At 41.7% G+C, this 13,267-nt stretch overlaps 1 protein-coding gene across 5 annotated transcripts; it reads right to left on the bottom strand.

Annotated features, from left to right (window-relative positions):
• Positions 1-1,336: 1,336 nt before the first annotated feature.
• On the bottom strand, positions 1,337-11,773 carry LOC105700661 (protein scarlet). 5 transcript variants are annotated; one of them, XM_012426718.1, is made up of 16 exons: positions 11,596-11,773; positions 11,408-11,520; positions 11,214-11,343; positions 10,715-10,763; positions 10,562-10,611; positions 10,348-10,487; positions 9,521-9,691; positions 8,680-8,918; positions 8,411-8,603; positions 8,300-8,331; positions 7,924-8,029; positions 7,626-7,853; positions 7,375-7,510; positions 7,187-7,292; positions 7,009-7,109; positions 1,337-6,231 (listed from the first exon to the last, which is right to left on the bottom strand). In XM_012426718.1, the coding sequence occupies exons 2-16, from the start codon at positions 11,414-11,416 to the stop codon at positions 6,056-6,058; spliced, it is 1,866 nt and encodes a 621-aa protein (XP_012282141.1). In that variant the 5' UTR covers positions 11,417-11,520; positions 11,596-11,773; the 3' UTR covers positions 1,337-6,055. The 5 variants fall into 5 exon arrangements, 3 of the variants coding, with proteins under 3 accessions (XP_012282141.1, XP_023290570.1, XP_023290571.1); XR_002762433.1 differs by having other exon boundaries at positions 6,115-6,231; positions 7,371-7,510; XR_002762434.1 differs by having other exon boundaries at positions 6,115-6,231; positions 8,311-8,331.
• Positions 11,774-13,267: the final 1,494 nt, after the last annotated feature.

The raw sequence follows: 13,267 nt of genomic DNA, 5'->3' as shown, positions 1-13,267 counted from the left end.
GAGACGAGAGAGCGAGAACGTAATTAAATTCTTAGGGGGAATCGAGAATAGAGTTAGAAACTCCAGAATTGGTAAGGATAGGACATAAAGTCAAGGGGTGGAGGTTTAAGGCGATGCGAAAGTGGCGTCGATGTCTCGAATATGAAACTTTTTTCCAATCTGGGTGTACCGAATCTTTTCAAACTTTATTATCTGAATATGGAGGCTATAAGGAAGGTCCTTCCACCCAATAAATCTCAATTTAATTAAATTCTATTTCTAGACAGTTTTGAAAATTTAAATAGAAAATAATATCTCACGGTTCGAAGGACCTTCCTTATGATCTCTCGGTTCGCGATGTTAAGTTTGAAACGATTCGATTCACAGAATTTGGAGAAAAGTTTCGCGATCGGTTGATTTCTTAGGTGCCACTTTCACACCCCCTTAAGATCGTAGGTCTAGATTCGAGTAAAATACGGTACTCTAGAGTAGGTCGTAGCGAGGTATAATTTAAGGTCTAAAGTATCTCTCTGTTCACTTAGAGTTTTTATGCCCGCGAAGGCCCAACACATGTAATCCATCCATAAGTAGCGAAAGGTCGAAGTAACTCCTAGGCGGACTGGACACCGAAGACGTCCTCGTTGTTGACTCTTGGTGGACCTTGCAGACTCCTGCAGACTGCTAGTCCCTTAATAGGGAAGTCCTTTCCTAAGTGTTAATGGGATTAGTGCAATAATGAGGTGCCCCTTCATGAGACGACGCCAGTTAATTACACCGAAAGTAGTCTTACGATTCTACGAAAATGAATTACTCTACCGATGGTTAATTAATTGGCGTCGCCGCCATCTTGGACGCGCATAGGTACATATCGTAGGCAGCGTCGACGTCGAAAATTATTTTTCGTATGGGTCCCAGCGTCCAACGATTATTAACTGTTGATACCCCCGTTGAAAATTCACAAAGGTAGGACCTAATTAGGACATCCTAACTTGTTGTTAACAAATAAAGTTGGCTTTTCATTTGCTTATGCAGAAGTGCAGCAAATGAAGAGATACCTTCAAGGAGGAACTGGACAAAATTACGAAGATGTATATTTAAATTTTAATTAGGCCCTAGACCCTATCAGGGATGCTTAAATTAATGTAGAATGCTAAATTAAATCTTAACTAAGTCTTGACTTTGGCCAGGAATTGTCTTGGATGCAAAACCAAGTCTAGGGTTTAATTTGACTGAGACTAGGAATTCCTAACGTGAAAACCCTAGCTAGGGTTTGGATACTATCTCGGAATTTCTACTATTTTTCACATGGGTAGTTTGCGATCAGCTGAGTACTTTTCACTGTGAAAAGGACAATTTCGTTAAACGAGAATTAATCAGCGATTGATAAACGGGATGCTGGGACTCCCAGAGACAGCTCGACGCGTCGCCCAGATTTAAATCTGTCAGCCATAGAAGTAATCGTGTAATCGTTTAGATAGGCAACTGTATAGGAGAGTGTTTAAAGGAGGAGTCTCTCGATAGTGTCCAGTTTGCGGGCTACAGACACCCGAAAATCAATGTTTTCCATTCCGTAGGTTTAGGCGAGTTTCGACGTCTCTGTGTACAGGACTTAAGATGAGTGTTAAGTAAACTATTAGGACCCGGCCGAGTAATCGTCGGTGTAAAGTAATGGTTAAATTATGTCGACGAGAGACGGGTCCATCTGTAATCGTCGGAATTGTCCCGATTAAGTGCGAGTAAACGTGGAAGGACGATAGTTAATAATTCTTAGATGTGCCAGGAAAAATTGGGTCCGATTGGAGGAAAAGAGGTCCTTCGTCGACAGATACATGAATGTAGGGTGTGCGAATGCCAAACAATAATCTGACTTTAGAGCAGAATTTAAAGAAAGAAAATGGACATTGCTTTTCTCCCTCTTTTCTACATGAAACGGTCGCATTGCGCAATATGCTGGCAGTCTATGTAAAAATAAAAGGGAAAGAGTAGAGACCTTTTGTTCTCTCTTTTTCAGATTTGTTGCCTTAAAAATCAGATCCATGTATTAAGCCAGCGGAACTGAAAGAGAGAGAACAAAGGGGCTGTTTTCTAGTTTTTTCCTTTACATGAAAGGGTTGCTTAACGCAGTATAATAACAAACTATCTGATAGAGAAAGAAAGCCCCGGTGTTCATTTATTTCCTTTTTCAATATTCATTCGCAAGGATATCATACGAATTGTTGGGCTTCGTATATCCTACGTTTATGGATAGATAGTCCTTGCTCTCATCGGTCTTTTTCCATAATATGTGTGACTGTACATAGAACAGGAGATATACATCAGTAATCCTAGTAACGCCGACAATGAGATGATTTTAGGGGTAGAACCATGAAGTAGTATAAGGAGACATAACACTAATGCTCGATTCCATAGAAAGTGATCTCAGAATCAGGACCCAGGACCTCAGATTTTCCCTGATCTAACGACGCGAGCACTCCTTGCGGAAAATCAGGGAACTCCAATCCTACAGGACCAAAACATTTCCCACCAACGTAAATGACCTAAAATGCTTTAAATCTTGCAATTAAGGTACGCAAAACGAAACGATAATCCACGGATGATCCACATAATGTGTTTTTAACGCGATAAAGGCTAGCGGACCCGCTAGCAGGCGATAATGTCTAATTGAAAAATTTCGTCGAGGAGACGCTCTCGGCACTAGATCCTTAAAAAAATCTGAAGATCTTAGGATCCTAAAGTGGGGAGGATTTCAATACATGGCGTTGTATCTCCTTATGCTACTTCGTGGGAAGAAATTAATATCCTAACCACGACGAGAGATGGCTCAAGATCGCCAACTCCAGGACGAATCGACATAGGATCAGGGAAACTCCTTTTAACATTAGACAAAAAAGCTAATTAAGATCGACTGGGAGGCGAAAGGGTGAAAAATCTCTCGTCGGTGGGATTATTCCCAGAATCCGGTCCACGGAGCGTGCGAATGTACATAGAAGGACAGCCATAAACCGAGTCCTAGCGATACTCGTAGCGATTATATTTTGACCGCTATTTTTCCAAAGGAGGAGGCTAGCTTTTCTACCAAATTCGTATCTCGTAGGGGCGAGGGGAGTCAAAAGTCTCGACCCTTACCCTCCTACCCTCCTCCCTGTAATTATAAATGTGTCGGAAGTAACCGAGAAAGGTATAGTGGCGGATATGAATGCCTTCCCTGCAGATACGGCATCGCCTGTGCAGAATAGGAGGGCATTGATGTCTCCCAGTCTACGTATGATGAACCCATGGTGATAGAATGTATGGACCTCGCATACCGATCTAACTATAAAGACAGTAGAATCGAAGGAGAAAGAACAAAAGGGATGTTTTCTCGCTTTCTTTTGCCATTTTTACGGGTAACAGCTACGTACCGCAATATGAAATTGCCCCTCTGTTCGCTCTTTCTTTTTCGCTGCACTCGAAATTTGAATTACGGACGTTGAATGCATGTATCTCACACACTGATCTGGATGTGAGGACAGCAGAAATGAGAGAGGTAGAATAAATGGGCTATTCTCTCACTTTTTCTCTCTTTATGTGGAACTATTGCGCAACGCAATATGGCGGCCGCCTGTATAACAACAGGAAGGGAAGAGCGAAAGTGTAGCCCTTCTATTTGTTCTCTTTCTTTTTCTTTAAAATCAGATCCATGAACATAGGATATATGAATTTCGTATATTGACGTACGAAGACAACAGAAACGAGAAAGATCAAACAGAGAGGCTGTTTTCTTGTTTTCCTCTCTTTACGTGAAACCATTGCGCAACACAATATGGCGGCCGTGTATCTAATTGCAAGAAAAGAAGAGAGGGAAAGTATCGCCCCTCTGTTCGCTCTCTTTCTTGTTTCACTGTTTCCATAAAACTATCAAGGGATTAATCGGATGTACGAAGTCCATTTATCCCATGGAAGAACCATGGGAGGATTGCTGGACGCTTTCGTTTCGGTCTCGCTGTTTCGTATGCATTAAGCGCGTCTCACAGTCAATTAATTAACACCGGAGCCGTCGACTAAGTGAAAGGGAAATCTATAAAATAAGGAAAAAGGATAGAAAGCCCGGAGAGCCAAATCTTTTTAGGAGGTATGTATATATATATAAAAACTCAGAGTGGACGGGTGCTGCGTTCCCAAAACCGTGTAGCTGATTTCAGTGCCTACTTTACTCGCAGATGCTCGTTCAATATTTTTCTGGCCTTGGCAAATTCGAGATAGGGAGGAGATCGATTCCATTAATGGACCTCATCCTCCAAATTGATCCTCCATTCTCGACGGAAATGAACATTTGCGCACTCGAGCATTTCCAAAATCAAGATACAGGCAGTTTTCGCATTTTACTTAATTAATTCCTCGAGAGTATCCACGGTTGAAAAATCCGCAAAGCGAAATAAAGAGTTAACAAAGAGTGTGCAAATTATAAAAATTCCTAAAGCGAGAACTGCCTGGGTTACATTCACATCGTCCATAAGTTCGTGCCGTTTCCTTCGTATTCAATAATAAGTCTCTTAAAAAGTAAAACTTCATAATATCACTCGACATTGTATTCATACGTGTCGTGGGTAACTTCTTTCCAACTTTTTGAACCCTCGTTTGAAAAAGATAATGCAATAAAATTTGGACACATTTCAACAGCACGAAATTACGGGCTAACAATAAATAGACTCGACGGTTCTCTTCAATAATTCTAGTAAAAATTGTAACGAAGCGAATGGTGTCGCGAATGGAATCCTTTTCTCAAGAAATCTCGGAAGAGAGCTTTTTTCCTCGCATTTGCGGATTTTCGTGGATTTTCTAGGGTTCTTTTGAAACTAGAAGAGCCCTAACGCGAGCCTCGTTTTCTCCCATTTCTGTCCCAGGGTACATAATTTACGTCCAGTACACGATACTCGAATCGATATACCGATTTACCCGATGCAAGTACACGTATGCAAGCTCGTTTTACACGAAGGGGTATACAGAGGCCCCGAAGGGAGGCTCTTCGTAAATTCATCACCCTCACGTTTCCTTTTCCCTTTCTTTTCCCTAGCTCTTAATCGTTATACGTCGAGGCGTGCCTCGAAGATGTAATTAATGTAATAGCCATCGATGGGATAAATATTACTTAACGATTAGACATTATATATATATACTTCGGTAAGAAAAAAAAGAGAGAAAGAAATGGAGAAGCGTCTTCCACCCTGCTATTCCGCTTCCTAGGCCACTCGTGGAGTCTTAAGGGGGTTGTGGAATACGATTTAACCCTTTGCGTCCTAACGAGGCAGAAATGCGTCCGACGTTTGGTCCAATATTGCTTGCACGCCCCGATGAATTTCGCTCATATGTCAAAAGAGCTCCGTCCTCAAAGGGTTAATTAGAGTGAGTTTAAAAGAGAATAGAAAGGTATTGGAAACATTTACGTGGCCATTTTACTTGACATTTTGTGCAGAATTTACCGTAGAAAGTCTTTCAACATTACAAAATGCCGGAGGGTGGAAATGTCATTCTTCCTTCCACGGTTCGGAAAGAATGGTAAGCCTGAAACGTTAAGGCGATTTTAGAGAGTAGAAGAGAGTATTTAAGAACCTACGACACGAAGGGCCGATAAAAATCACCTTTAGTTTCTGCACTTTAATTGTCAATATCTTTTAACACAGGTTTTCATGAAAAATCTGTGCCGTTAAATCATACCTTCTTGTTTCCGAAACCACTTTAACTTTTTGTCTCGGACGTACCGTTCTATTGAATCGTGAGATAGAAGTTATAAATTTCCGGCCTACACAAGTCCGTCAGTTCGAAATACATTCTCTGAAACATTTTTATCTTAAATTCTGTATAAAACATCAAATAAATAGCCCTTTAAGTATTTCCTATACCCCCGATTCTCTTTTAAACTCACTTTGATTAAGACGCATCTTACAATCTACCAACCCCCTTAAACAGAAGTCGTCCATTATCCGAGGAATTGTATACGATTAACGTCTTGCCAAAACTTACTCGCACGACTAGACAAGATTATCGTTTCGTTAGTTTCTTTGAGCGAATTCTTCCGCATTAGCGACCTAAAGCTAATTCATTTTGAGCGACAGCGGTTCCACAGACAGCTGTACCCCAGCAGGTGGAAACCCATGTAAATGATCCCCATGAGCATCATATCCTGCCAGAAGTGATCAGCCTCGAAGTCATACTGGTCCAAAACTACAGAGCCTTCGGCGATACAAGGCAAATCTGGATGAGGAGCCTGACAGGCTAAAAAGAACAAAAGAATCAACATTGATACACTTTGCAGTAATGTTTCCCAGATCATTCCTGAACACTGCGAATGTTTCGCACAAATGTACTTGGCTCGAAACTCTACCGAGTTTCTGGAAACCACATATACATTATCCGCTCTACTAATCAGGAATGACAAATCCCTAGAAGCGTAGAACAATTCTTAAATATTTGTTTGTAATCTTTGCTAAATATCTAAAGCGACAGATTTTTTTAATATTTCATTCGAAGATATCTAATATATTTGTCGAAAATCCCAATGGCATATTCATTTCCATAATTTATAAATTATATTGTTGAATTTATGAACATGTTATAAAAATACATTTTTTACTTCACGACTATTATCAGACACTTCATTCTGTATAAAACAAAAGCACGAGAAATTTCGGTAATATTTTCGTTCCGCTATTTCATTATAGGAGCGAAACGTGTGATTTTGATTTTAAATATATTTAAAACGTTTATAATGTATTCGGCAGATAATATTTAAAAAATACTTGTATTAAAATGAAACGAAATGTATCGTACATCTGGTAGAAAAATATTATGAAAACACATGGAGGTAATGTTATATAAATATTATAGAGATAATATTCTAAAGTGAATATTTACAAGATGTACGATATTCGTTAAATATATAGAAAATATAGGACAAATATTTTGTGCTACTAGGGATGCTTCTTCCTGAAACTTCCCATGGGAAATTTCCGCGAGATATAAAAAGTATTTATCACATTGAAAGTAACTCACAGATATTGTGGACTCCTTCCCACTGAAGGATGGTCAGAGCCTCGGTGGAGTGCAGGAGCCAGGAAATATATTTAATCCATCGTATATAGACCGGCAGTGTACTGCAACACGGATAGAAAAATCCCCACAAATGTTTATTTAACCCAGTCCTGAAATATAATATTCATTAAGTGGGAACCTGAGTTTGGTAAAAGGTCCCATGGTGATCATCAGCACATAGTCGAAGGGAACCAGATAAGCCATCGCCAAAGGCACCGTGTCGAAAGCCGCGGAGAAAAAGCAACCTGGAACAATAGTCACAGACATTAATAAATGCCAATTAATGAAATCATATTAATAATCTTCTTGAAACTGTGCAAAACCCACTGCAAGCCGTGGAGACGTTCATGGTGGCGATTACCACCAACATGGACAAACCGAATGCTCTGAACGTGTTTCGAAGTCCTGCGAGCCAGTATATCACCGTAGAAAATAGCACCGGTTCTACCATTAATCCTGGTACCTGGAACCATGAGCAAAAAGTGGAAGTTCATGATTAAGGTCAGTAAAAAAAATATATGGTACCAGATAATGAGGGATAACGACGTTTGGGTACCAATTGTTGGACCCCTACTCACCAAAGATATCATTCTTGAGATGTAGTACAGATGGATGGAGTACATCCCTCCTCGGTATTCCCTTAGGAAGAGAGGGATCTCCTGAGGGATCAGGGCCAAGGTTGCATACATCGGAAAAAATGCATTTTCGGCCACCAGAATGAAGACCACTCCTTGGACAGCTTGGATTCCTGGTTGGTCCAGAGCGACTGCCCCGACGAAACAAAGGCCTGCCATTGTGGCTACGCACTGAAGATTTTAATCAGATTAATTATTACCGAATAATCGGGGCTCCTGTTTAATGTACAATGTCACTCACCATCTTCTGGAGGATCCTTAATAACTGCAGCGATGGGTCTCGCAGGACCTGCTTGAACCCTCGATGGGTCAACCAGAAGAGTCTCCACCACCATCGCGGATGCTTGCTTAAAAAATCATAACTAATAAGTTACTTAACTTGAGATTAATTTAGACTGAGGGGTTATTAACTCAGGAAATCATGGATTTTAATGCCGGTAATCAACTGGAAACTCGCATGCAGATATCGCTGGAAATCACCGAATTGTCACAATTTTACGGCTGAACTTATTACCGAGTCGCATTGTTGTTTAATCAAATGAAAGGCAATCGGTTCACAAAGAAGAATATCGTTTTCACTGATTTCCGAGTGAATAGCCCCTCGGGAAGGAACTTACAATTCGCTGACCTCTCGCAGATCCTTCCTCCACTGTAAAATAAGGATTCCCTTGTTCAATGACGTCACGAGATGGTAATTATCAGAGAAACGGATCATTATCGGTATTTACGTTATAGGATTGCGCAATGTGCAGCTGCAGCTGCAGAACGACGTCGAGTTCCTTGCAGGCGTCGCTCGTGAGGAAAGCGTCGCATATCCTTTGCGTAGTCCTTCTGCCATGGTCCTCGTCGTTATGAGTGATCGCCAAAGTGGCGACCAAAAAGTCCGCAGGGTTGTACGTCTTTGGGCACTCGTACCCTAGGCTGGAAATAGAATTGATTCGTGAAAGAGAAGGTTCCCAGGAAACTTAAGTGGAAGTACTTCCGATGTGCTAGTCACCTGGTAAAAAATCTGACTGCCTGTTCGCTGGTGCCGGCAAAGGCGATCCTGCCATCGGCCACCAGGACGATTCTGTGGAAGGTGTCGAAAATCGCCGAACTGGCTTGATGGATCGTACAGAGGACGGTTCTGCCTCTGGATGCAACAGTGGTCAGCTGGCCCACCAAAACGTTCGCGGAATGGGCATCCAAACCCGTGGTGGGCTCGTCCAGGAACAGGATCCTCGGATCCGTCAGCAACTGGGAACGAAGCAAGAAATTTGCGATGAGCAAAGTCGGTCTTTGTCTTGGTCTTGTACTTTTTGCAAGACGGAGGATCGAGTATACGAAGCCAAGACCAAAATAAAGCCTATCATGGTCTTGGTCTTCGTCGTTTTGCATTTGTCAATCTCTTAGAGGAAATGAGCAAGACTAGTATTGGCCTTCCTCTTGCAAAGAGTAGAAGACGTAATCAAAGTTGCAAGACTACCAAGGTCTTGGACTTGGTCTCGGTTCTGCATTTACTCATCTCTACAACCACTGCTAGAAATTCCACACACTTTTCTTTTTCTCAAACTTCTCCGCTCACCATCGATGTTATTTATCAACCATTAAACGTCCTTTTCAATCGGGCTTATGAAAAAATTGATCATAGGCTCTGCACGTGTAATTAAGTCTCAGCGTTTCAACGAGTCTACATTTCTACCTTCACTTATACATCGAACGCGCTAACCGCAGTAACAATTTAATCCAAGACCTGCGTATGTAACGGCGATACTGTAAATCGAGCCCCGTGGTGCAGAATTCTGTTCGTTATTGAGTTATGTAAATAGACATTTAAGAACCGTCAACAATTGTTGCACCTCGGTAGCGAACGCCAGTCGCTTCTTTTCGCCTCCTGACAGGACCTTGTCGTCTCCTCCTGAGCCTATCCTGGTGTTGCTCCTGCAGGACAATCCGACTTCCCTCAGGAGCCTGTCGATCCTTTGTCTGACTTCCCAGGACTTCGTTCGTCTGTCCAGCTTCATGCGCGCCTTGTCATGCAGCAAAAAGAACAAATATGAAATTAACTTAAACAAAAGCCGTGACAACGGATATCCCGAGTCAAGATTCTGATCCCACTTAGGACCTCTAATTGTAGTCCTTAATTTGACATGAGAGTAGCATCTAAGGAGTGAATCGTCTATGAAATATTAGCCAAATCAGATGTTCTTAATTGCCTAAAATTTTATCACGCGAATATGGCCCTAAGGAAGGTCTTGACATAAATTTCAAATTTAATAAAAAAAATATATACATATAAAAAATGAAAGCCCATGGGTATCAGCACCTTTCTTAGGGCCTCCATATTCTAGTGACAAAGTTGCAAACGATTCGATACATCCAGCCTGAGGAAAAATTTCGTAAACAAGAGCCCTCTTTCGTATTACCTTAAATAGGTTTTAAGACGAGTATCAAGAAGGGTATCTACGCAATTAAGATTCTGCCATAGATTTTAAAAGTAACAGATATTCCCATCTCTACAATTTCTCATCCTAAGGACTTACTTCCTGTTAAGTTCGAGGTTTAAGGACAAACGGTAAAGGAGATTTAAAAAATATCTCCTGTAAGGTATGCAGATTTGAAGAGGGACTGAAATTTAGGCTTGGTTAAATGTTTCTCTCCTTTTAAGATCATTGTTTATGAACACCATGAATGTAAGATGTTCCAGGACTGTCATAGTGCCGATGAAAATGTCCTCCTGCTGCATAAATCCACTATGGTGCCGCATGTATGGTGAACCCACTGATTGTCCATTCGCGTAGACATCTCCGTGCACTATCACCCCAGCTGTTCATCAGAAACATTACTGTCATTGCCTCCTAATGTCAATGGGAAAGTACATTGTTCTTAGGTCTACTCACGAGAGGTTCGAAACGCTAGCGCCTCCATCAGCGATGTTTTCCCTGCGCCGCTAAAAAATGAAAAAAAAAAATCAGAAACGAACGTGTCCGATATCTTCGAGATGAGCTGCATGTAACATGAACGAGTGTTGCAAATTAAAACGATCGAGTTACCTGCCTCCCAGGATCGCGGTTAGATCACCAGGCTGCACCGCGCCTCGCACTATAAATAAACACAACCATTTATTAAAATTCCATGTATTACTCAATCTCGTTTAAATTCAAGATTAAGATTATATGAAAGAGTCAGCCGATATATACCTGAGAGGTCAAATCGTTGGTGAAACTAATCTCCGAATTGGGTGTGTATATATTTGGCAAGTCCTTAAAAAATGTCAGGCATCCCGAGCGAAGTGTAATATTTAATATTGCATATCTCCGTATTAAATATACCAATCGGTTTCGTTCATAGTACAAAAAAAACGCAGAAAAATAGCCCAACCTCGATGGCCTGGTTAAAGTTGACATTACTCATTGAAGGGGTTCAGAAAATGAAATTCTTTGTCTAGTTTTACGCGCCAGGCTGAACATCGTAGATAATGACTAGGTCAGTATTTCGCGCCTATATGTATATGGCGCGAAACTCAACCGAGTTTCTTAATCGACGAATTACCATTCTTAATCAGCTGATTGCAGATCTTGTTCCCACGATCGGTCGCATAGACCGAAAGATCGCACCAAGACAAAGTCACCCCTTTCGAGGAGTCACTGGCCACCTGTTTGGTGCTCCCCAGCATGAGCGACTGAAAGGGGGAGGAAGATAATTTTTAAAACATTATTTCTCCTGGATAATGCAGAGTGTCCTACCGTGGCCATCTTGGGGATGATTATCGTCACGTCTTGCGACGCCGAGGTTGTCCGACGAACCCCTTAGAACGCATTCGAGCACACTTCGATCGCTGCTCCCGTTTCCGGAAACCCTATCAGTGACCGCAATCATTAAATCACGGAACGAGCGAGCACCACTTCGTTTTGCATAATTCTTCGAGCCGTACCTTAACGCCCGAAGTCACTTCTCGATCACATGTTATCACAGCCGGTTTCAATATATCAAACGCAATTGCAGGAGCGGTTATCTCTGGGAACGTGATAACTGGAGCAGGGAGAGGTGTCCTGTGGACATGGGGCCCTAAGACAGTCTTCTTTCCCCCTCTTAGACCAGCTCCCCCTTCCACTTCCCGATCTCGATCCAGATCCAGAGAGAGAGAGAGAGAGAGAGAGACCGGATGGATCTGCCTCTCATATATATTACTCTTTAAATTATTCTTATTTCTTTCCAGTTGTAAAGTGGATGTCAGACACCTCTAGTTGTCACCGTGGAAGCACTGACACGTCGAGATTAATGTCATCATTTTGCTATGTCCTTTAAGGTCTTCGATTCCCTCGGTTGCTCCTCCTATGCCGTTCGTTTGCTCTTACTTGTCAGATTACAGGTACGCGCTCATACTGCGCGTGCCGCTCCTATGCTCGTTGAATGTATAGACTTTGGTGATCTTGTTATGGAGACTGCAGAACTGGAAGAGAGAGAATAGAGGGGTTGTTTTCTTCGTAATTCCTCTCTCTTTTTACGTGAAATAGTTACACAGCACAAAATGGCGATAACAAAAAGGGGAGGAAAAAAGGGAGTCCTTCTACTCTTCTTCTTTCAGGTCTGCCGACTTCACAGTCAGATGCACGGATGTAGAATCTGCAGATTTCGTACGTTGATCTATGTAGGGAGCAGAAATGAAAGAGAATGTATAAATTGTTTTCATTCCATTTTTTTTTCTCTTTTTTTTAATGTGAAAATAGAGCGCAAAGCAATATGGCAAAAGTCTATCATTGAGAAAATAATCTCTGTCCTCACTTTTTCAGATCTGACTTCAAAGTCAGATCCATGGAAGCAATTTCATGGATCCCATACACCGATCGAACTAAGAAGACAACAGAACTAAAGAAATGATATAAAGAGGCGGTTCCTCGCTCTTTCCCTCTCTTTTTATTCGAATCAGCTGTGCAGCGCAACATGGCGCCAGCTTATTCAATAACAAGACGGAAATAAGAAATAGCCCGTTCATTCGCTCTCTTTCCTTTTCGCGGCCTTCACATGAATATCAAAGAAAAGTTTGGCTTTGCTCAGTCCATACATCCCAAATGTCCAATGTCTTGACTTGTTCGACACCCACTGTTGCAGACTCTTCTGGACACTTTCTCCTCTCGAATCACCTCGATCACCTCAAAATTAATTTAACCGTACGGGAATTTAGAACCTTCCGTCTTCTCGGGAGCTTTCTTCGCGATTGGGGCTCCGGAGCCCCCAAGTGGGCCTTGGCTACCGTAAAAATTTCTCCCTTTGTACCGGTACCCTCCAGTGTCGGATTATGGTAATCGAAGAACGAAACCTTATACGTTCGACACTATACTTCCCGAGTACGTGGGTATTAACGTGTATTGCGGAACGGTAAACACGACGCGATGGATGCATTTTATCGCGATGTGTGATGCAAAACTAATCACCTCTTCGAACCTAAGAACTCGAGTCTAGCAACGTCCGCCATTTTGGAAAATAGAAATTGAAACACCTCGACGTTGGGACATTTTTCGATATTATTACTTAATATCAATCACGATGCATTTTATCGCGACGTGTGATGCAAAACTAATCACCTCTTCGATCTCAAGAACTTG

Source organism: Orussus abietinus, unplaced genomic scaffold, assembly GCF_000612105.2.
Source record: "Orussus abietinus isolate OABI.00-Male unplaced genomic scaffold, Oabi_2.0 scaffold93, whole genome shotgun sequence".
Lineage (NCBI taxonomy): Eukaryota > Metazoa > Arthropoda > Insecta > Hymenoptera > Orussidae > Orussus > Orussus abietinus.
Note: the sequence above shows the minus strand (reverse complement) of the source record. Positions and strands in the feature narration are given on the sequence as shown.

What these genes read in the sequence shown, in the direction of transcription:
- LOC105700661 (XM_012426718.1), bottom strand. An exon ending in CAATCAGCTGATTAAGAATG is followed by an intron (nt 10,764 to 11,213) that starts GTAATTCGTCGA and finishes GTTTATTTATAG; the next exon opens with TGCGAGGCGCGGTGCAGCCT. An exon ending in TGGAACATCTTACATTCATG is followed by an intron (nt 9,692 to 10,347) that starts GTGTTCATAAAC and finishes CTGCATGACAAG; the next exon opens with GCGCGCATGAAGCTGGACAG.